This window comes from Corythoichthys intestinalis, chromosome 15 (assembly GCF_030265065.1).
Source record: "Corythoichthys intestinalis isolate RoL2023-P3 chromosome 15, ASM3026506v1, whole genome shotgun sequence".
NCBI lineage: Eukaryota > Metazoa > Chordata > Actinopteri > Syngnathiformes > Syngnathidae > Corythoichthys > Corythoichthys intestinalis.
Genome location: NC_080409.1, coordinates 10116294 through 10141028, shown reverse-complemented (window position 1 = coordinate 10141028; position 24735 = coordinate 10116294). Strand labels below are relative to the sequence as shown.

The 24735-nt window shown below is 39.6% G+C and overlaps 1 protein-coding gene across 1 annotated transcript; it reads right to left on the bottom strand.

Moving 5' to 3' along the window:
• Positions 1-387: 387 nt before the first annotated feature.
• On the bottom strand, positions 388-24328 carry LOC130931451 (rho GTPase-activating protein 11A-like). The gene is made up of 11 exons (XM_057860266.1): positions 23924-24328; positions 23120-23187; positions 19855-19951; positions 19537-19793; positions 14866-15029; positions 14648-14788; positions 14400-14570; positions 12577-12706; positions 4754-4862; positions 4121-4238; positions 388-4048 (listed from the first exon to the last, which is right to left on the bottom strand). The coding sequence occupies exons 1-11, from the start codon at positions 24053-24055 to the stop codon at positions 2820-2822; spliced, it is 2616 nt and encodes an 871-aa protein (XP_057716249.1). The 5' UTR covers positions 24056-24328; the 3' UTR covers positions 388-2819.
• Between the last annotated feature and the right edge of the window lie 407 nt (positions 24329-24735).

Sequence of the window (24735 nt, the reverse complement as noted above, 5' to 3'; positions counted from 1 at the left end):
TCTCCAACTTATTTCTTAACATTTTTTAGTTTAACCCTTTGTAGGGCATTCATTGACGACGGTCAATAAATATTGGCTAAGATTGACAGCCATTTCACCCAATTTAAATGAATTGGACGTCTACCGTTGTCAGCGAGTCATACTATGAAATTTAAAATATATTTTAAATTTTTTTAAATATTTTTTATTCATTTCATTTACACTGCTGGCCATAAGTATTGGCACCCCTGCAATTCTGTCAGATAATTCTCAATTCCTCCCAGAAAATGATTGCAATTACAAATGCTTTGGTAGTAATATCTTGATTTATTTTGCTTGCGATGAAAAATCACAAAAGACAATTAAAAAATTTTTTTTTAATCATTATCATTTTACACAAAACTCCATAGATGTGCCGGACAGAAGTATCAGCATCCTTTGAAAAATCATGTGATGCTTCTCTAATCTGTGTAATTAACAGCACATGTTACTTACCTGTGGCACATAACAGGTGGTGGCAATAACTAAATCACCCTTGCAGCCAGTTAAAATGGATTAAATTTGACTCAACCTCTGTCCTTGTGTGTACCACATTGAGCATGAAGAAAAGAAAGAAGACCAAAGAACTGTCTAAGGACTTGAGAAGCAAAATTGTGAGGATGCATAGGCAATCTCAAGGCTACAAGTCCATCTCCAAAGAACTGAATGTTCCTGTGTCTACCTTGCGCAATGTCATCAATAAGTGTAAAGACCATGGCACTGTGGCTAACCTCCCTAGATGTAGAAGAAAAAAAAAATGACGAGAGATTTCAACAAAAGATTGTGTGGATGGTGGATAAAGAACCTCGACTTAACATCCAAACCAGTTCAAGTTGTCCTGCAGTCTGAAGTACAACAGTGTCAACCCATACTATCTTTCGACGTCCGAATGAAAAGGGACTCTATGGTAGCATACCCAGGAAGACCCCACTTCTGACCCAGAGACATACAAAAGCCAGGCTAGAGTTTGCCAAACCTTAGCTGAGAAAGCCAAAAATGTTTTGGAAGAATGTTCTCTTGTCAGATGAGACAAAAGTAGAGCTCTTTGGGAAAAGGCATCAGCAGAATTTACAGGATTAAAAAAACGAGCCCTTCAAAGAAAAGAACACGGTCCCCACAGTCAAACACGGCGAACGTTCCCTGATGTTTTGAGGTTGCTTTGTTACCTCTGGCACTGGACTGCTTGACCATGTGCATAGCATTATGAAGTCTGAAGACTACCAACAAATTTTGCAGCATAATGTAGGGCCCAGTTAGAGAAAGCTGTGTCTCCCTCAGAGGTCATGGGTCTTCCAGCAGGACAATGACCCAAAACACAATTCAAAAAGCACTACAAAATGGTTTGAGAGAAAGCACTGGAGACTTCTAAAGTGGCAAGCAATGAGTCCAGACCAGAAAGCCCACCAGTCTCATCAGACATTAGGACATGGTTCCAGTAATCCATGTGCTTTGTTGACATGTCTTCAGCAAACTGTTTGCGGGCCTTCTTGTGTACAGTCTTCAGAAGAGGCTTCCTCCTGAGGTGACAGCCATGCACACAAACTTGATGTAGAGTGCGTCGTATTAACGTTTATTTGTTGTAATGGCTTTTAGCACGATGCGTTTTTTTTCTCAATTTTATTGTATCCTATACCTTCCTCCTGCCTTTCATTTGTCATGTACAATATTTTGCTTTGTTGTATAGCATTTTGAGGACCTTTCACGTTTTGGAAAGGGTTTTATAAATAACTTTGATCTGATATGTATATATACACAGTACATGCCAAAACTTTGGACACCCCTCATTCAATGCTTCACAAATGAAGGTCCCAACCCCATTGATAAAGCAATACATTGTACTAATCAACCTTGAAAAGGAATACCAGGAAAGTCAAAAACCATTTTAGGTGGCTCCCTCTTGAAGCTCATCAATAGAATGGCAAGAGTGTGTAAAAAAAGTAATCAGAGCAAAGGGTGGCTACTTTGATTATACACAATTTTATAATGTTCGCCTTTTTTGCTGAGTACATAATTCCACACGCATTCATTCATAGTTTTATTACCTTGACTGAGAATTTACAATTAAAATAGTCATGAAAATAAAGAAAACGCACGAATGAAAAGGTGTGTCCAAACTTTTGGCCTGTACTTTATATGTGTGTATATGTATTTTTATATAGTGTATGCGCACACATTATATATATATTATTTCTACATAAAACTAGCGTCTATACATGTTGACGTCACATTAAAGGTTAGACAGTATAGTTATATATAGATATACACGCACACACACCATGCAAACACTAACCCAATAATAAATTAATCTCAGTTCCTTTTTTAGGTTGTTTCTTAAACTACAACAATAACCACTTCTAGAGCAAGTGAATACATTTTTCCCCCATGTCAGGAAAAACAAAGCAGGACCGCATTCGACACACAAACTTAAACGACTATGCAGCACCCCCTGGTGACGGCAATAACACGACCTCTTTTTTTAAACTATTTTTGAAAAGTGAAAAAAATTTTATTGTTGACATCAGTGTTTGGCTGAAACAAGATATGACGCAACAATACAAAAAAGGGAACAGCTTAGCGGCTAAACTACAGAACGCAGACATAAAAGTCAAAAGATTTCAAGTCATTCCACCCAACAACAATCATTCACCACATCTCTATAATCTTAAACGTGCAGAACAGTACCATAAAGCAGAGGCACATTTTTTATTCCGAAGGCCATAAAACAAGCTGCACCAATCGTAGCTTCAAATAAATTAAATCCCATGGCAAATCAATCATCATCGATGCTGGCAAAAGGTCGGCTACAGATCGACCGGCTTTGTGGCCGGCAGCAGTCGCGGTCGGCCGAGCTTGTTTCTGACTGTCCCTTGGTAATTTTGCACTTCGTTCCCTGCGAGCTGCTGCGAAACAACCTTGTGAGCCGCCGCACAGCCTGAGATGGAGGAGTCCCCGTTGGCCTTGGTTTGTAACTTGTTGGTCACGTCGCCGAGAGCACAAGCCTTAACTTTAGCAGCCAATGAGCTCGGCTTTTTGGGTGGGACGGGCGGGGCTTTCTTCAGAAATGGTCGCTGCGGGGACAGGCCGCTCTCCAAGCTCACGGCCCTCGCAGATTTAATTCCTCGAGAGTCACTCGTGTCCACGTTTCCAGCAGGTCTCTTGCTCTCGCCAATGAGTGAGTTGATCCTACGGACCGCCTGGCGCACGGGGGTGCGCTGGAACTTCAACGGCGATTTGACATGTTTGGCCTCGGCGCCTCGGGGAGACTTCAGGGTGAGTTTGTTGAAACGTTGGATGTGGTCTACCACGCGCAGACGGCGGCACTTTGGAGTACCCGCGTCCGGGACAGACGATTTCTCACGCTGGTTTGCATGGACGTCGACTGTCGGCTCGAGGCGTGGTGCGTAGGGAGTGGACTGCAGTCCCGGCGAGATACCTGGTTCAAAGTGAGCCGGACTCTGAATATCCAATGCTTCGATCAACCTACTGCGGTAAGCCCGCTCGGGCGAGTCTTCACTTTCTTCCGCGGCGATGCTAAACGAACTCTGAGCAGCGCTGGGTGCCTTGCTACAACTCCCGCTAGGATCCAGAACGACACTATCGATATGCAAAGGCGATAAAGCTTCTGCGTCAAATGTAACGTTCAATTTACGATGAGCTGGGAACTTGAACTTGGGAGTGTCCCCACTTCGCGATGGTACTGTAGGTGTCTTCGGCGAAGGGAGCAGGACGCTAACCGACGGCATTTCCACGACGGCCTTCTCTACTTCCGTTACGATTTGACCCGAGGCTTTGGAAACTGAGGTCTCGCTTTCCAAGCTTACCTCACCGGTAGCGCAACACAACTTTTTAGGCAGGCCAGACCCCCCAAAGGCAGGTTCAGACACGCAATTGCTTTTAAGACGCACACCAGTGGGCGTGTCGGGGAAGGATACTTCTCCGGGATCATGGCTGTTCCATGAGGCGCAGTGGGCACCTGGCTCGCACTGGGGGGTCAGCAAGTTGTCTTCAGACTTGCTTATGAACTTTGAACCTATTAAGTAGCCGGTATTAGTCAAGGAAAAGCACAAAGTAATAAAGGAAGCAAGCGCCCACGCGTACTTACTTTTTGTTTGCGTGTTTCTGGGCAGAAGCGGCGGATTGAACGCGGGGATTTCTTTGGTGAAACAAAAACTGGCGGCGCTCTCCTGGCTGGCGAGTCGCAAACCTATGGACTCGGACCCCTACGCCGCCAACCGCCATGGAATGAGAAGTTAAAGATGAAAGAGATGTCAAAGGATTAGTGGTCAAGAGTGAAATAAGCCCACAGTTACCCAGAATGCCACCTTGAATGTTAATTCTATGACTCTCAGGGTTAGTTCTTCAGAGGATGAAAAAAAATCACTCAGAAGAAACGAAATCGAGGGTCGCCTTTGGTGGTCAGCAGCTTTTATTAAGTCAACAATAAGGTTACATTTAACCAATGAACATTGGTTTATCCGTTTACCACTCACCCGACGTACCAAAAATGAATGTGCCATACTGTAATAGTGTTTGTGCTTAGTGCATGAAAACTATTTGTAAACAGAGCTTATCTTTACCAACTGTCACAATCAGAGAACCAGACTGTATATTATATTCTTTTATCAAGTCGGTCACCAAAAGTGCAACAGTGTGCAAACATCTAAAACATAATTCCCTGCCTGATTTGAAGACATCATTGCTCACTGGTTGACTTCTATCAGGTAAGCTGACTTACAATGTCTTTGTGGTTCCTTCCCAAGCTGAAACGCTGACGCAGCGATTTGCGCGGTACTTCATGTTTGCTGACTTTGGGGGAAAAGCAGCCGGCTCGTCCAGATTCGACTCTTCAGTTGGATACGAATCAGCACGGTGAGCGATACAAGAGATGAGAAAATGTGTTAGCATATCTTTATGCCTTTATAACAATTCAGATCATTAAGCCAGTTGTAGTCCAATGGGCAGAGATGGGTAGTCAAGCATTACATTTACTCCAGTAACTTTTTGGAAAAATACATGTATGTGAATGAATGTATGTATGTATGTATGTATGTATGTATGATTTGTGAAGAACACAACTATTGCTCCCTCCGCTACACAAGTCCAAACATTTTCCTCTTTATTTTACATATTAGATTTGACTATATTTTTGCCAGCCCAGTGGCTCAGCAAGTTTCACCAATGATACGTCACATGACCACACGCAATCTTGCAGGTTGGAAGTCTTATGATGATTATGTCGGCTTGTTCAATCACGCGGGTCAATAAAGTTATTTGATATAAAGCGATCCCTTGTTTTTCGCGGTTAATGGGGACCAGAACCCGCCGTGATAAGTAAAAAAACCACGAAGTAGCGCCCCCCCACCCAAAAAATAAAAAACAATTTTTTGTTTCTTGTGTTCAATGTACTTGTTCAGATTTAGCATTGGAAAGAGATTATATATAAGACATGATTTTTTTCAAGTATAAAAAAATCACTTATGTATATATGTATACATATATTAATAAATGGCTTTTAAGCACTTCAAATTTAATAATTATGATATGTTTTAAACATGTTACTGTCCCACCGAATTATTTTTAAACAGGAATAAAGCCGAAAAATGCTTGGCTTTATTAAATGCTTCATTGAGTGAGTCGACTCAGATCTACTCAAGCTGCTCCCTTACACACAATGTGTTTCCACAGCAACTGTTTAACAAGTTAAACGATGATTGACGCATGCGGCGCTTTGAAGTCCGCTTCTCTGGCAAATTCAAACATTAAACGTCTGTCAATCATCATTAATTTAAATAAGCAACTCCAGTGCACTCACTGCTGACCAGTGTTGTTAATAACGGCGTTAGAATATAACGGCGTTACTAACGGCGTTATTTTTTTCAGTAACGAGTAATCTAATTAATTACTTTTCTCATCTTGGCAACGCCGTTACCGTTACTGAGGCGGGAAAGGCGTGCGTTACTATACGTTACTAAGTTGGTTGAATAAAAAAAAAGTGAGAGAAACAGACTCACGGAGACGAGAGAGCAGAGCAGGAGTGGGGAAGACGCCGTTGCAACCGCGATGCTAGGTGGCTCCAATAATACCTGACTGTAGCCATAGCCGACAAACTACGCCCACATGACACGGTAGATATCATATTATAGAACTAGATGCAAATGATAGACACAGCTGCATTGGCAACATGTTTTAAGGACTACATGCGTTAGTAAACAGCCACCATCTTAAAACAGTAGACCTCTCAGGAAGGCTCTGATGTAGAGATCCTTCCTAAGTAATTTTTTTTTTTATCTAAAATGCTCCTAAATCGGCAAAATCTTAACTTAAATCTATCTTTAAATGATGAAACAGTATTACAACTTACACATGTTTAAAGTAGACAGAAGGGAACTAATGCAATAACGGGAGCAATTTTAACAACTTTAACAGTTGATTCACAACTTTAAATGACTTCCACACATAGCAAAGGTTACTATCTAGTTATCGCAATACCCTTGTTTCTAGTTAAGTGGAGGGTAAATAATTGGGCTAGGGCCAATTGTCCCCCAAACCCTTTAAACGTCACATTGCTTGACCTGTTTTTTTTTTTTTTTTTTTGAGACAATAAAGAAAATTATCACTAGTTACTTTGCCAAGTAACTAATTACTCTTACATTCAGGTAACTGAGTTACTAATAGAGCTGGGCGGTAAACCGAAAATTCACCGTCACCGAAATTCTTCACGATGACCGACGTAATTTTGACCATGTCGGTAAATTCGGTAAATTAATAAAACAAGAAAATAGTCTTTTCATCCCGCTTTGACTCTGTGTTGTTCGCCTATGTTCATTCCCCTTTAAGAAAGCAGTGAATGTACTCACGTAGGGAGTCACGTGATCATCAGGAAGCCAATCAAACAGAAGCCCGGCAAGCTAACGCTAGCAGCTAATGCTACAAGCAAAACGTGATGGAGTGTGGCTCCAGGTTCGCCAAACTTTCACCCGACATTTAATAGACTCTTGGTGGCATCCAGACGGGCTTTCACCCGCTGTACTCCCTTGTTCTCACGATTTCCGGAGATGGTGCTTTCATTGCTTTCTATTGGTAGCCAGGCCACAGGCTAACGCTAGCGCCTAACGCTAGCGGCCGCTAGCGGCTAACGCTACAAATGAACGTGATGGAGTCGGATAGCGGCTCTAACCTTGTCGAAACGGCTGAACTTAATCAGTGGATTGGGCACGGACTGCATCTAGCAATTACTATGTCGCGTTATTTTGTATCTGACTGTGTGTGATTTCTCTGATAGCTTTTGTGATGGTAAAGCATTCAGCATTAAGCACAATCCAACGGTGAAACTTATAATATGACCGAGAAATGGCCCCAGCTATTTTTCTGTATGTGCTTAATTCTATGTCATTATTGCTATCATAAAATCTTAAGTGTTTCATTTGCAGAAGATCAATATAGCTTTAATGTGTGTCTGTCTGTCTGTTTGGGGGTTCATGTATGCCTGCATTTATTAAAAAATGCACTTGGGGGGGGGGGGGGGGGGGGGGGGCGCTGAAACCATAAAGTAAACACTTGTATTGAATAATTATGTCACAGCAGCCATTAACAATAAATTGTCTTTTTGAAGTGTACTGTTCAAGCTGCAAGTCATTTGTGTTACAATGACATGTTTGCACAGGCATATTGATTTTGACAATGTAGATTGTTCAAGCCATACACGCTGTTATAAATGCTCATACTTGAATTCTTATTGTTTACAATACATTTTTATAAACCTAATGTCTAGACTGCATGTACAATTGTTAAATATATCAAATTGAATTCTGGTAACTAAATCAACAAGAAACTGTTAATCTGTATTTCATGCATTTCAAATTATACAACAGTCCGCTTGGGCGACTTTATCGTCATTTATCGTTATCGAGGTAAATCTGCTCCATTTATCGTGATACGTATTTAAGGCCATATCGCCCACCCCTAGTTACTACCACAATTACTTTTTGGGAGAAGTAATTTGTAACTGTAATTAATTACTTTTTAAAAGTAAAATTAACAACACTGCTGCTGACAAACAGAGAGCAGGGAGAGGGAGCGAGAGGTAGACTACGCTAGTGTTGTTTCCGTCAACAATGACGATAAAGGAAACATTTAGTCAATGAACAATTTTTTCATGACGATAATATCACGATGACACGCTGAAAACATGTCTTGGGAGACAAAAACATAACCAGATGGATGCCAGTTGTCGTCTGACGACACGAGAACGAGATGAAAATTAGCCGTAATTTCCGTCATAAATTCAGAATGTGTGATATTTTCATATTGTATGTGTAGTTAGAACGCATTTAGCAGTGTTTGGTCGTGTCACTTATGTCACGTGCTGCCCCCCCCACCCCACCCCACACACAGGCTTAAGCGTGTGCCCATTCCAGGCTCCTTTTGTGAAACGTGTAAGGTGCTGCTTGGTAAGTTTTGTTTTCTTATCTTGGCTATGCCATGTTACGTTAGCCTTTAAAGGTCTGTGCTGAGTGATCATCATACACTAAACTAGGGATGTCCCGATCCAGGTTTTTCCACTTCCGATCCGATATTGTTTTGCACTTCCGATCCGATACAGATACCGGCCTCTCTGAGCATGTATTAAAGTTTAAAAATATTTAGCCTCCTTACTTAGTTGTCAGACTCATGTTGAAAAGGGTCTTAGTAGTCTTGATAACAACTTGCCAGATGAATTAGGTGAGTTGGAATAACACATAATGGTTGGTAACAAGAAACTGACCTATTTATTAAATGATAAACACAAAACATTATAAATAACAAACAGAAATGACATATTCAGACAGTAAAACATGCTAATAATATTGTAAACTGTCTTAAAAAAGCAAAACACACAAACAACCTCAAACTATTAACTATTACACACTCCCTTTGAGTTGCTTAAGTTTTCTCAATGTTTAAATACTCTACATATTTTTATCATTATAAATGCATTTACACAGTGAAATAACGCTGGAAAAGTACATACATACATGTATTGTTTATAAATATATGAATATTTATTTTTTGAAAAAAGTCTGCCCGATGCGTCTTAAATCCCACTTTACTCACGAGAGATAATGGCTCGTCATCCAGAATGATTCCTTCGGCAATGACTCTTCCCTGGGCTTTGGGACTGTCAAGTGCCAGTTTGTCACGCATAGCAAAAGTTTCTGCCAGTGTTCGTTGCGTATGACCTTTCTTTCTGTCTTCGGTTTTCTCCTTATACTCCTCATATACTCCTCATACTCCTTGTATTGTTTGTGGTGGTATTTCGATAAATGCTTGATTAGTTTGGTTGTATTAACACTTCTTACAGCTTTACCACCATGCTTGACTTTATTGTGGCATATGTTGCACTCTGCCTCTTCGTCTTTGTCGTCCTTTAAAGTGAAATAATCCCACACAGCTGACATTTTTAACGATAGTCTCTCAGTCATTTGGAGAGGGTAATGTAGTGTGTTGAAGGTGTGCGTAAAAAGCGGACCGGATTTTAGGGAAACCGAAGCAAAAACTGGAATAGATTATGTAAGTCGGAGCACTGGAAAACCCGGACTTAAAAAAAAAAAAACTGGATCGGAAGTCTGGATCGGAATTTTTCCATGTCGGCCGATCCGATACCGATACGCATTTTTTTGCCCATATCGGCGTCCGATCCGATCCAGATGTCACATCTCTACACTAAACCAGGGGTAGCCAACTCCGGTCCTTGAGGGCCCCTATCCAGCTTGTTTTCCATGTCTCCCTCCTTTCAAACACTTGAATCAAATGATCAGCTAATCAGTAAGCTCTGCAGGAGCCTCATAAAGATCCTGATTATTTGAGTCAGGTGTGTTGGAGGATGGAGACATGGAAAACAAGCTGGATAGGGGCCCTCGAGGACCAACGTTGGCTAGCCCTGCACTAAACTAACTTGTAGCGTTAGCATTTAGCGCGGTGACTCTGTCTTCTTAAATTCTTGGAGAACGTTTTACATACAGTTCGTGGCGTCCAGGTGAATTTAATTAATTGCAAATAATGTGCAGTTTTCCTGCTGAGTGTGTATTATCATCATGAAAATGGTGATGTCCTTGTAGACTCTTGAGTTATGTGCTCGTCTGTCATGTCCATTCGAAATTGTTGGAAACCTTTTATTTAGCTATTTATTCATGGACTAAAACTTTTGAAGTGGCAACAGTGAATATGACATAACTCATCTAACATGGCTGAATCCTGCTGCTTCCTAATAAAACCAACATAAGGTAAGGTTTTGTCTGAGCTAGTATGTTTGTTTATACATTCGTTATTAAGTTTAGAAGTATATTTAGCAGTTTTTTGAGGGAATATGTGTTTGAACAATTTGTTAAGAGCTTTGTTTAAAAAAATACATCTTTTAGCTTTTAAGCTAGCAGACCTTTGCTATGCAAGTTAGCCAATCTTTTGTTGTACTGAGATTTGGCCTGTCGCGATAACAAATTTTAGTGTGCGATAATTTATTTCATAAATTATTGCGATATGCGATATTATTGCACCCCCCCAATTAAAAAAAATAAAAATTACAATAACACTGTGAGAATACAGTATATATTAATAGATCATGTACACCCATTTAAACGCAATAAATGCTTACTCTTAAATTCAAAAATACTTTTTAGGAAATCACAACTAAAAACAATAGACCATGCCTCTTTTAAGTAAAAGACAACAATATTAATACTGCACAGAAACACAGAAGAAATAAAATGTGTTTAAGAAAAATGAAATTCCACTTAATAATTTAAGCATCTAGGCAAATGAAAACGTTTCCCCTCATAGCTTCTGCTATGACGTTCCATCTGTAATACAGTGGTACCTCTACATACCAAGTTAATTCGTTCCAGGAGCTTGTTTGTAAGTCGAAATGGTCGTATGTCGAGCAGGATTTTCCCATAAGAATACATTATAATTCCAATAATTCGTTCCACAGCCCAAAAACCCACACTACATCCTTAATAAATACTGCTGTTACCATTGCAAATAGCAATTACAAAGAGCAAAACAAATAAAATATGAATAAAAATCAGAATAGCAATAATAATAGCAATAATAACAATAACACAGTACAGTACCTGTAATAATGTAACGAATCAGCGTCTAATGTGGCGGACTTTTTTGCTGTACCTGAACGCACCGCGGGGCTGACGGTGAGCAGGAGAGCGCTATTTTACTTTCTGTTTCGATCCTGGAGTCAACAGCAGTGGACACTCGGCGAGTTGATGGAATAAATGATTGAAACCTGACGAAGCTGGCGATTTCTTAGGCGATGTTACCACAATAAGAACTGTCACCTTAACTTATAAAGACTGGCGAACGGAGGGGGACCGCCGGCCGAGATCGGCATTCTACGACCCAGTTCATGGATGCACACAGCATGCTTATATTTTGCTATCATTCACATCTTCATTTCAATGGTAAGCGTCACTTTTTCTTTTTTTTCTCCACCTGCACTAAACTTAAACTGCACTAAACTAAAAACAGAACTAAAATGCATTTTGTGTAGTTGGTAACAAGGAAGCCGAACTTTTAACAGCACGTCAGCCGCACTCGCGCACGCAGGTGCACGCGAGGCGATACATCGCAGCGGAAAAATTATTGCCTTCATTTTTATTTACCGTGCGATAATTGGAATTATTGCATATTGCGACAGGCTTAACTGAGATTCACATTTAGTAATTTCTATATACCGTTTGAGGCCAAGCTCAGGTATTTTAATGTATCTTTAAATGCGTATATTGCTCTAGTGAAATGAAAGTGCAATCCTACATCGTTTGTAGAAACATTCAGGTATTTTATTTTGTATTCGCATTTAATGCGCTTTTGAAAGTGCAATCTTGGCAAGTCATAATAAATATTATTGCAAGCATAAAGTTTTTCCTTCGTTTTACATCCCTAAAATGTATTCTGCAATGCATTAAATGTTTGTAATCCGATTACTTGATTATTCGAACGAACCAATCGATAGATTAATCAATTACCTAAATAATCGATAGCTCCAGCCTTACTGGAAAGCGTGGATTTGAAGCTCTCTCCCAGTTTTTATTTGGCAGCGATAAACCACGGAAAACCGGAGATATCATCACTTTCATTTCATGTTAGGAAATATGTTTTTCTCTACTACATTGCCCTCGGGTGATGTTTAATTTTTCTAGTCGGAATGTGATAATATTTTTGGGCCCAATAAGGAAATGTAATAGATTATAGTATAGTACAATAATAACAGTTAATATAGATGATGTCATGCTGAGAAAAAAATGTATACCAAGGTAACAAAATATCGCACTGTAAGGCGTTAGAATGTTTAGTCAACGTTTCTCATGATTTGAGTATTCTTTTAACCAAATACTTTTTTTATTTGTACATTAGTAAATGACTATTTCTACTTGAGTAATGTTATTTTAAAGTAACACTGCTCTTACTTGAGTCAAAATTTTTGGGTACTCTACCCACCTTTGCCAATGAGAACCACCAGTATCACAGAATTAAATATAACCTTTAATGAGACTATCTACAAGTGCCTACCTGCTGACTGCGTGCCTGCCGCTCACTCTTCTGCTCTTTCTCCTTGCCGAGGCGGTCGACAGCCTTCCAAATTTCCCAGCAGAAGACAGAGTACTTGGAGAGGAATCAAGCACCCCCGACGCACTGTAAGCTATTCCGGAACAAAGGAGATATTCTTGAAATATCCCACAGGGCAAAATGTTTTGGCTTTTAGGAGGTCGACCGATATTGGATTTTCAACGGCCGTTGGCTGATTTTTTCAAAATTAAATCGAGCCAATTGCCAATGTCTAAAGCCGATTTTATAAGCTGAAATTTGGAGGAATTTTTTGAAAAGTTATTGTAACATTCATTTTACAAATTTACTTCTGCTACTTCCTTTTGTAACAACGGCCAATAGGTGGTACAAAATCAAATTAAGCATACATCATCACCCAAACAGTGAACAAAACAGTTTATATTTTATTGGCTATTATCAGCTGATACTGGCCAATCTAGAAATAAATGTCCATCTATTGGCCGGCCCATATATCGGTTGACTTTTTCAAGAAAGCTCAACAACCAAACAGTGAGCATAAAAGTTATCCTATAATATCGGGTGATATGTGGCGATCTTGAAAAAAGTCCAGATATCGGCTTGATATGGTATACAACATACCGGGCAACCTTTATAGGAAAGAACGGCACCCACAAAGTTAGCATAAGCCTTTCTATTATATAGGCTAGAGTTGTCCGATATTAGCCAATAAAAGCATTTTAAAATGATATCGGATAGTATTGACATCGATTTGTCAAGATCAGTTTTGGGCCAGCATGCATATGGCAGTGCTGTTAATGTGCGCTTATTGCCTGCTTATGTTTCTGGTGTTTTACACCCCCTGTTGGCCCTAGGTGTAATTAGTTTTGAATCGTTCCAGCCCTTTAAGGTGATGTCGTCATATGTAGACGCGAGCTCATTGTGAACAGAGAGAGAAAGCTAAATGGACAAGCGAACGTCTGCAGCCAGTGTAGCATAGCAGTTCTTGCCATCTCACTATGTTGTTTGTGCCTTACACAAGCATCATTTGTAGGTTATATTCTTCATTTGTTTTATATTCATGACCGTTGTGTAGTATATTGGAGATGTGTATATTTCGTTTCGTTTGCATTTGTGGTAAAATGTGGTTACATTATTCCATTGCTTGCAAGCTGTACTACCAGTTGCTATTCAAGTTGTCAGGTCGTGCTGTATACTTTGCTTTATTTGAGACCATTTCATATTATTGAGTTGACACGTTTTGTTGTCTTTAGTTTCACAAAAAAGTATCAGTGCTGTTGTCAAGATGACCACAGTAAAGCCAATTCAACTTTAGTCCAGCGTCTGACTTCTATTCAGAGCCTGATTTGTTCGCTATCTGTCCATTTGTGTACCCACAAATACATTGAAGACAGAAGAAGTGCCATGTTGGCACTTTGCACTTGATCCAAAAAAACTGATGTTTGCACTATTTTGATATTAATAATAAATATAGTGGTGCAATATAGGCACTATTTTTTAGTTAAAGTTGTTCTCTTATTTTTTACAAAATGTTTATACGGAAAACTTTTAAGTTGTTACATTTATCATTATTAAAGTATCCAGTGTGGGGGGGACATCACAATACAATTAGCCATAGGCCAATATGTTAAGTCCAAGACCGCATATATCGGTATCGGATTTTTGGAGTTAGACAATATCAGGATATCTGTTAAAAAGTCACGATTGGACAACTCTAATATCAGCCGATGGCCAAGCTTCAAAAACAGGTCATGTATTGGCCCGATACATCGGTCGGTCTTTCGTCTTAGAGAGCAATCCGAAAATACCTGATCCAGGTGTGGAGGTGCCGAACAAATAATTTGGAAGCGATTCCATCCCGAGATTCTTCTTTACAGATCTACGTTTCTTGTTTGAGAATCCGAAAGAATGACCGGAATCGAAAGGCAGCTTGCGCTTGGAAGATGGCGTTGCAATCACAGGCGTGACAGAAGAAAAGACTAAAAAAACAAAAACAAAGTTGTTTGAGTGTAAAATGGGAACAATGCGCCCAACCCTACAGTCAATGAAGCCTTACCTCCGAGACTCTGTCTATTTCTGCGTCTCGTCTCCGAGTTTTGGTCTAGCTCCTGAAGCTCATTGAAAGCAGGAGAGAGAATTGCCGGATCAGAGTGCATCATTGCTGAAACCTTCTCTTCGAGGAACTGTGGCAGCACTCCTGCATCGCACCGACAAAGGGATCCTTTTTAGTGCTAACTGGACTGAGGCTAAGCAGCTGAATGTGTGAAGCGCTACCAAAATTGTGGGCGTGCTCAATGAAGCAGTGAACGACTGCTGTCTGCAGTCGGATGCGTTTTTCTGTGTTGGCGTTCATCTTCTCAGTACCTTCTCCGCAGTGCAGCAGATTAGGAGCCAAGATTAGGGACAAATTAGCGATGTCCATTTTATTCTCAGCACTCCTAGAATCAAGCAAAACAAGGGTTGATACAATGTAAAGTGGAAAACTGGCTCAAGCAATATAGGCCTTGTTGTTTAGTTTTAGCCAATGTAGATGGAAACTGGATGGCTTTTTATAGTCTGAAAGTCACAAAGCACAGAAATCTGATCTGAAACCACACACGGAAGGTACCTTCCTATCAGATATGGACAAGATACTTCTCAGTATAAACTGCTCAGATGGGCTTTGACTGTCCGTGACATCACTCTATGCTGGATGACAACTTTGTTGCCACAACAACCCGTCAGGTGTGTCAATAATGACTAAAAAGGCCCAGAACTACGGTGGCCGAGAAGTGTCAGGCGAAATGCAAAGTCCGAACACTTTGCAAAAGGAAAACAAGCACAGATTCAAATTGCCACAACACAAACACCAATTGCAAACGCTTTGCAAAAGAAAAACGCATGGATGCAAAGTGCCACAACATGATAGGATCCCCAATTCCCGAAGCATGACTGCACATTGGCAAATGTGCAAACCCCATTTACCACAACACGAATGCAAAGTGCCACAACAGGATCCCCAATCTCCAAAGCACGATTGCAAATTGGCAACAACACGAAACCCAATTACCACATTGCAAATGCAAATGGCTCGCAATACGACCACACAAAGCCACAGCACAGATGCAAAGGTACGACCCAGCAATAGACCTAATTTCACAAAAGTAGACATGAGGATAACAACACCTGCTGCCGTGTAACCACAAGTTATTACGTCACATCCCCACATGCGCAGAGCTTGAAAATATAAGTTATGTAAAATCACTCACAAATTCACACTTTGACATATACAGTGCCTTGCAAAAGTATTCGGCCCCCTTGAACCTTGCAACCTTTCGCCACATTTCAGGCTTCAAACATAAAGATATAAAATTTTAATTTTTTGTCAAGAATCAACAACAAGTGGGACACAATCGTGAAGTGGAACAAAATTTATTGGATAATTTAAACTTTTTTAACAAATAAAAAACTGAAAAGTGGGGCGTGCAATATTATTCGGCCCCCTTGCGTTAATACTTTGTAGCGCCACCTTTTGCTCCAATTACAGCTGCAAGTCGCTTGGGGTATGTTTCTATCAGTTTTGCACATCGAGAGACTGACATTCTTGCCCATTCTTCCTTGCAAAACAGCTCGAGCTCAGTGAGGTTGGATGGAGAGTGTTTGTGAACAGCAGTCTTCAGCTCTTTCCACAGATTCTCGATTGGATTCAGGTCTGGACTTTGACTTGGCCATTCTAACACCTGGATACGTTTATTTTTTAACCATTCCATTGTAGATTTGGCTTTATGTTTTGGATCATTGTTCTGTTGGAAGATAAATCTCCGTCCCAGTCTCAGGTCTTGTGCAAATACCAACAGGTTTTCTTCCAGAATGTTCCTGTATTTGGCTGCATCCATCTTCCCGTCAATTTTAACCATCTTCCCTGTCCCTGCTGAAGAAAAGCAGGCCCAAACCATGATGGTGCCACAACCATATTTGACAGTGGGGATGGTGTGTTCAGGGTGATGAGCTGTGTAGCTTTTACGCCAAACATATCGTTTTGCATTGTGGCCAAAAAGTTCAAATTTGGTTTCATTTGACCAGAGCACCTTCTTCCACATGTTTGGTGTGTCTCCCAGGTGGCTTGTGGCAAACTTTAAACGAGACTTTTTATGGATATCTTTGAGAAATGGCTTTCTTCTTGCCACTCTTCCATAAAGGCCAGATTTGTGCAGTGTACGACTGATTGTTGTCCTATGGACAGACTCTCCCACCTCAGCTGTAGATCTCTGCAGTTCATCCAGAGTGATCATGGGCCTCTTGGCTGCATCTCTGATCAGTTTTCTCCTTGTTTGAGAAGAAAGTTTGGAAGGACGGCCGGGTCTTGGTAGATTTGCAGTGGTCTGATGCTCCTTCCATTTCAATATGATGGCTTGCACAGTGCTCCTTGAGATGTTTAAAGCTTGGGAAATCTTTTTGTATCCAAATCCGGCTTTAAACTTCTCCACAACAGTATCTTGGACCTGCCTGGTGTGTTCCTTGGTTTTCGTAATGCTCTCTGCACTTTAAACAGAACCCTGAGACTATCACAGAGCAGGTGCATTTATACGGAGACTTGATTACACACAGGTGGATTCTATTTATCATCATCGGTCATTTAGGACAACATTGGATCATTCAGAGATCCTCACTGAACTTCTGGAGTGAGTTTGCTGCGCTGAAAGTAAAGGGGCCGAATAATATTGTACGCCCCACTTTTCAGTTTTTTATTTGTTAAAAAAAGTTTAAATTATCCAATAAATGTTGTTCCACTTCATGATTGTGTCCCACTTGTTGTTGATTCTTGACAAAAAAATTAAATTTCATATCTTTATGTTTGAAGCCTGAAATGTGGCGAAAGGTTGCAAGATTCAAGGGGGCCGAATACTTTTGCAAGGCACTGTATATTGCTTTGTGACCATCCCTACGGTGGCAGCAGAAGGGCAGGAGATGTCCTCATGTCTACTTCTGTGGAATTTAGACAACTTCGGGATCATCCTTTTGCATTCTTGCTGTGGCTTTTTGCATTGGTGTTGTGGGCGGTTTGCATTTGTGTTGCGGGCAATTGGGGTTTGTTTCGTGGTTATTTGCATTCATGCTGTGGCTATTTGCAATCATGCTTTGGCCAATTTCAATTCGGGTTAGTGCATATTTTTTCTTTTGCAAAGTTTGACATTGGCGTTTATGCTGTGGCATTTTGCATTCATGCTTTTTTTTCTTTTTGCAAAGTTTTAGGACTTTACATTTTACCTGACACTTATCGGCTTTGCACTTTACATTTCGCCTGACACTTATCGGCCACAGATCTGATTTGGACACTTGCTAAAAGTAGTGCGAACAGTTAGCCCTAAAAATCAGATTTGAGGAATCCCATTGGAATCAGATATGGCCGCAGTCTGAACGCATAATATAATAATAATCCACAATCTAATTGCAGTCAATTATTCACTGATTCTAAATAATAATAATACCAGTAATAATAATACATTTTAAAAAATCCAGTCACCAATTAGACATTTTGTTCTGTTGTTTGGCAAATGACAATTTTTGGTCATTAAAAAAAAAAACTTAAAAGTTAGCTATTCTTATACTGTATATTTATTAGGGCTGTCAAAATTATCGCGTTAACGGGCGTTAATTTTTTAAATTAATCACGTTAAAATATTTGACGCAATTAACGCACTCCCCCCGCTCAGACAAATTTAAATGACAGTACAGTGAACTGCTTGTTAATTGTGTTTTATGGAGTTTTGCCACCCTCTGCTGGCGCTTGGGTGCGACTGATTTTATAGGCTTCAGCACCCATGAGCTATGTGTAAGTAATTATTGACATCAACAATGGCGGGCCACTAGTTTATTTTTTGATTGAAAATTTTACAAATTTTATTAAAACGAAAACATTAAGAGGGGTTTTAATATAAAATTTCTATAACTTGTACTAACATTTTTCTTTTAAGAACTACAAGTCTTTCTATCCATGGATCGCTTTAACAGAATGTTAATAATGTTAATGCCATCTTGTTGATTTATTGTTATAATAAACAAATAATCCTTGTGTACTGTATTTTGAATGTATACATCCATCTTGTGTCTTATCTTTCCATTCCAACAATAATTTCCAGAAAAATATGGCATATTTTATAGATGGTTTGAATTGCAATTGAGATTAATTACGATTAATTAATTTTTAAGCTGTAATTAACTCGATTAAAATTTTTAATCGTTTGACAGCCCTAATATTTATATAATATATATTTATGTATATACACACATATATATATATATACTGTATATACATATACACCTTTATATCTTTTTTAAAAATTATTATTCATAATTATAGTATTTTTTCATATAATTAAAAAAACATTCCTAAATAATACGATGTGTTAGAGGATTTGGAGTTAAAGTCAGAGAGGCCAGACTGAGATGGTTTTGCATGAGATAAGTATGTATGTAGGAAAGTATGTTGGCAAAATAATGCTGACTTTCCATATGCCAGGCAGGAGGTCTAGAGGACGACCAAGGAGGTTTATGGATGTATTCAGTGAGGACATGACGGTAATTTGTGTGAGAGCATAGGATGCAGAGGACAGGGTTAGATGGAGACAACGGATTCGCTGTGGCGACCCCTGAAGAAAAAAGCCGAAAGGAAAAGAACAATAAAAGCTAAATTGATGAAATAAAAAAGAACAAAAGCAGGAATACTCTGTTTACAGCACCAAGTACCACTTTTTTCATACTCGTATTTAACTTATTGGTTGCCATTGACGGCGCTAGACGTCCAATTTATTTAAACTGGGAGCGGGTGAATGAACAAATGTCTAGCGCCATCAATGGCAGCCAATGGCTGTAAGGGGTACACTCATTAATACGTAACTAACAACAGAGGAGAGTTTTAGTCATGTCAAATAGCATCAAAGTCAAACAAGCAAAACACGCAAGCACCTCTTGGAGACGTTTTGGAGGAAGTCCAAAAAGTGGCACAAGACACTGAGGCTCCTGTCAGGCAGAATGCACGAAAGCAGCACGGTGGCAGAGGTGCGGTCCTCCTGGCTAGGGAGCTGCTGGGCCTTGAGAAAGGCCTCCTGCAGCTCGGTGGGTAGCACCGGTTCTGGCAGCTCCCTAAAGAACTGCTTGACTAGGCTGGCAATGTCACAGGGAAGTGCGGAAGAAAGGCACTCCTCACCCGAATCCACTTTGGCCTGGGAACGCACAACAAAACCTTGTTGTCGCCCTCTTAAAAAGTCGAGCAAAGTCACTCACCCGTAAGGCTTTCAGGCGAAGCACAGAGCCCGATTTTCTGAACAGGCCTTCTGTGTCAACATGTGCTTGTAACTTCATACATGCATCCACCAGAAAGCTAGGAGAGCACACATACAGTTACAGTATGTTATGTGATGTCATCTAGTATGATTAACTATGATATTTTTCGGAAGTACCATATTTTCTGCACTATAAGCAATAAGTCAATTTAATGCACGGTAAATAAAAATGTGGCCTGGAATTTTCCCGGCTGCGATTTATCACCGCGTGTATGCATACATTTGTGCATGTGTGTGTTGCGTGCACTCGCACGTGTTGATTGCATATGAGACTAGTTCTTTTCACAGATGTTTATTGGTCACCAACACGCTGTAGGATTAAATTCCAGACATACAAAAAAGGCGAACACAATTAACACATCTATATTAAACATTGTACATGATGATCATTGCTTCAGTGAGGCTATTGGGGAAAAAAAGAATGTACTAACCACCTAAGCCTGCTCTAAAACATTGGCAATCTTCTCCAAAATCCAACCTTGCGGTTAACAGCTGACACTTCAACCATGAAAACTCGTTGGTTTATAACATTTACAAATGATGCGAAAAAACGAAAAAATCTATTGCTGACAACACATGCATGACAAAAATTGGAGACAATTGCACTTTTTTTTTACTGTGTGTAAAACTTATGGTTAGCGGCTTAGCGAACGTACTTCAGGGGGAACATTTTCAAATAAAAGCACATGTTCAATACGTAAATGAAGATTTCTGGATTTAATCCTACATACTTCAGAGTCTACACTAAGAATAGCTCTAAAATGACACCCATTATGAAAAATCTGATTGGCAATGAATAATTTGGCTTCAAATTTGCTGACACGTGCACTTTGAGATGATCCATGATTACAGTCATTTTGGATCAAATAACTGCTTTTGATGGGCTCTAATTGGCAGAGAACAAAAAAGGGGTTGGGTTTCTTACCTATATTCTGCACTTGGTTAGCTTTCAAATGACTCGTTGTGCTTTGTGTATGTATTTTTGAAATATTTATATATTTTTGAAACAGTTTGTTTTAAGAATAACGATGTACTGCATTGAAATGGGTGATTTATTAGGATGTATTGTCACTACATTAGTGGTTGAATTGGTTTAAAAATATTGACAATAATGTCACATATCAGCAATAATTAATGAGACAATATATCGCCTACTAAAATTTGTTATCGCGACAGGTAAGCCTGTCGCAATATGCAATAATTCCATTTATCGCACGGTAAATAAAAATGAAGGCGATAATTTTTCCGCTGCGATTTATCGCCTCGCGTGCACCTGCGTGCGCGCGTGCAGCTGACGTGCTGTTAAAAGTTCGGCTTCCTTGTTACCAACTACGCAAAATGCATTTTAGTTCTGTTTTTAGTTTAGTGCCGTTTAAGTTTAGTGCAGGTGGACAAAAAAAAAAGAAAAGGTGACGCTTGCCATTGAAATGAAGACGTTAATGATATAAGTAAAAACAAAATATAAGTGTGCATCCATGAACTGGGTCGTAGAATGCCGATCTCGGCCGGCTGTCCCCCTCCGTTCGCCAGTCTTTATAAGTTAAGGTGACAGTTCTTATTGTGGTAACATCGCCTAAGAAATCGCCAGCTTCGTCAGGTTTCAAATCATTTATTTCATCAACTCGCCGAGTGTCCACTGCTGTTGACGCCAGGATCGAAACAGAAAGTAAAATAGCGCTCTCCTGCTCACCGTCAGCCCCGCGGTGCGTTCAGGTACAGCAAAAAAGTCCGCCACATTAGAAGCCGATTCGTTACATAATTACAGGTACTGTACTGTATTATTGTTATTATTGCTATTATTATATTATTGTTATTCTGATTTTAATTCATATTTTATTTGTTTTGCTCTTTGTAATTGCTATTTGCAATGGTAACAGCAGTATTTATTAAGGATGTAGTGTGGGTTTTTGGGCTGTGGAACGAATTATTGGAATTATAATGTATTCTTATGGGAAAATCCTGCTTGACATACAACCATTTCGACTTACAAACAAGCTCCCGGAACGAATTAACTCCGTATGTAGAGGTACCATTGTATTACACATGAAACGCCATAGCAGAAGCTATGAGGGGAAACGTTTTCATTTGCCGAGATGCTTAAATTATTAAGTGGAATTTTATTTTTCTTAAAAAACACATTTTATTTCTTCTGTGTTTCTGTGCAGTATTAATATTGTTGTCTTTTCCTAAAAAGTATTTTTGAATTTAAGAGTAAACATTTATTGCATTTAAATGGGTGTACATGATCTATTAATAAATACTGTATTCTCACAGTGTTATTGTAATTTTTATTTTTTTTAATTGGGGGGGGGTGCAATAATATCGCATATCGCAATAATTTATTAAATAAATTATCGCACACTAAAATTTGTTATCGCGACAGGCCTAAGTGGTGGTAGTGGTTGCATTATGCAGCCACTAGACGGAGCTACTGTGTTTCCACTATTAGGCGCATCGGAGTGTAAGATGCACCTTCAGTAGTAGTAGGGGTTGCGTTATGCATCTACTAGATGGCGCTGCGCTAAAAGGAATGTCATGCCATAGTTAACCAATATTAATCCATATATAAAAGGTAAGGGTGTGACAATAATGTATATCAAAAAGTTGATATATCGTGAGACTTTGTAGCCGAAAAGGTTGCTACCAAATTCCTCTATTAAATTAGTGTCTACGTTAGCTCACTGGCTGCTATTGACCGATTCATTCTGACTAGATTGAACATTTAGCGCTGTCTGTGGCACTGAAACCAGAGCAATCACAGCTAGTCTTGTGGGTATTTATATGTCCCAAAATGAACTCGTTGCCAGGCATTAGCTTCCACTGACGGCCATAGACTTCCGATCCGTTTGAAGTGGGAGGGATGGAAAAATGTTCATTCACTGCCATGATAAACTCATTCGAATTCACAGGAGAAGGAAGGAAAGAGTTTATTTTTCTTTTAAATTAGTTGCATTGTAGAATATCCTAGAAATGATTTCCTGATAATAGTTGTATCGCCATCTTGTGAGATCATCGTTATCATGAGCTTTGTATCGCAAATCGTATAGGGAGCTACCCAGAGATGACAAGGCGCACTGTCAACTTTTGAGAATATTGAAGGCTTTTAGGTGAGCATTATAGTGTAGAAAATACGGTACATTTTTTGGCCTTGAAGGTTGAACTTTGGAAGTGACCTGTAAATGTGAAAGTGTAAGGGGGGGACGTACCTTGGCACATTCCCACGCGCCATGTTATAATACGGTAAGCTCTCCAACGGTACTCCGAAGACCTTTGTCTGGGAAAAACAATTCGCAATTAGAGAGTCATCAGATTTCTGTGGAACCGTTCAGCTACAAAAGAGCCATCCGGTTTCAATCTGGATTGGATAAAAATCGGATTTTGGCTGCCAGTCTGAGCAAGTCTTAGTTCTCTTCGCCCCACTCTTTTTCAGGATATTTGTTTTGTCTTTTTGTTTTGTTACTTGTAATGTAAAACTGATGAGCTGTATGAGAGTAATAATGAATGCAACTGCCTGAAATGAACAAATTAAAGGGGGAAAACGGACAGCAGACTCCACACCTTTGTTTGAAGTTAGGTTAACCCAAATGGGGAACTAAATGTTCAGTTAAGACATTCAGTTCACGTGGTCACAAATCTTGTGACTTGTAAGCGCCAATTTGAAAAAAGAAAAAAAAAAAGACCCAAAGCTCGACTTGGAATGTCTTCTTTGCCTGCTGAATACGCTAGTGTCCAAATTGTTTAGGCTTTCCACTTTGCATTCCCAGTTTTTAAGAGAAAACATTGCTTGTGACTTTATTTTTTTTAAATGTACTGCATAATGTTACCACAAAACAAGCAAACAAATGGTTGCGACAATAGCCTGGGAACAGACTCTAATTGGTGCTTTCAAAGCTATGCAAATATATTCACCAGAACACCAGAAGCTACGTCAACGAATTTAGGCTTCCTTGGCAAAAGCAAGCAAAACAATACACAACACCCTAAAACGCCAAAATCAAATAACAACTCACCGAGTTTATTGTTGCAGTTGACTTCACATTGTCCGCTTTGTTTTTGTTCCAATTCTTCGTCTTGATCCCATACGCCGTGCGGAGATGTTGCACAGCCACAAGACGAACCATATTTCTCTCGGCGACCATCATTTTAACCACCTCGCTGCTAAACTACACCCTAAAAACAACTTTTACCTTCTCAACCCAAAAACGAGAAAATTCCTTTGCGTCCTTTATCTTTTTTTATAAAAACAAACTACATCTATGTTATCATTACGTATGCTTAAATAACGCAGAATTAGACAAATGCGTTTTACAAACAATGAGGTCAACAATTCCAAAGAAAGAAATTGTAAACTGTACTTAGCTTCCCGACTAAATATCGTCTGCATCCATTTTGTAAACTTCGGTGGAAAGTGACTGCCTGCCTGTTTCCGCAGTGTATTCAAACTACAAGCGTTGCTTCATTGTGCGCTCCGATTGGCTGGCAAGAGGTTAAATGTCATTTGATTGGTTGAAACAGAAGCACTCATGGGCGGAGTGAGACTTTTACGACGTTTCAACACCGGTTACTGTAGTTGACCTAAAAAAAACAAAATAACAAAAAACACTACCTTTTTGTCTTTTGAAAAAGTAACTTTAAATTTATTTAGTACATTCAGACGGGGGCCTTTGGAAGATTTCTCACATTTTGGTTGCCCCCATACTGAAGATTAAAATATAGTACAAAAAAATATTCAGTTTTCCGAACGCCCCCTCTAGCTTAATGCTAATTTTTTTTTTTTTTTTTTTTTTATTTACACAATTATACACATTTACAAACATAAACG

Bases quoted from the DNA above. Each gene is read 5' to 3' on its own strand.
- LOC130931451 (XM_057860266.1), bottom strand. From the start codon at position 24,055: ATGATGGTCGCCGAGAGAAATATGGTTCGTCTTGTGGCTGTGCAACAT. The intron at 12,707-14,399 runs GTATTTTCGGAT...GTTCCGGAATAG, and splicing joins CACCTCCACACCTGGATCAG to CTTACAGTGCGTCGGGGGTG. The intron at 4,049-4,120 runs GTAAGTACGCGT...GCTACTTAATAG, and splicing joins CAGAAACACGCAAACAAAAA to GTTCAAAGTTCATAAGCAAG.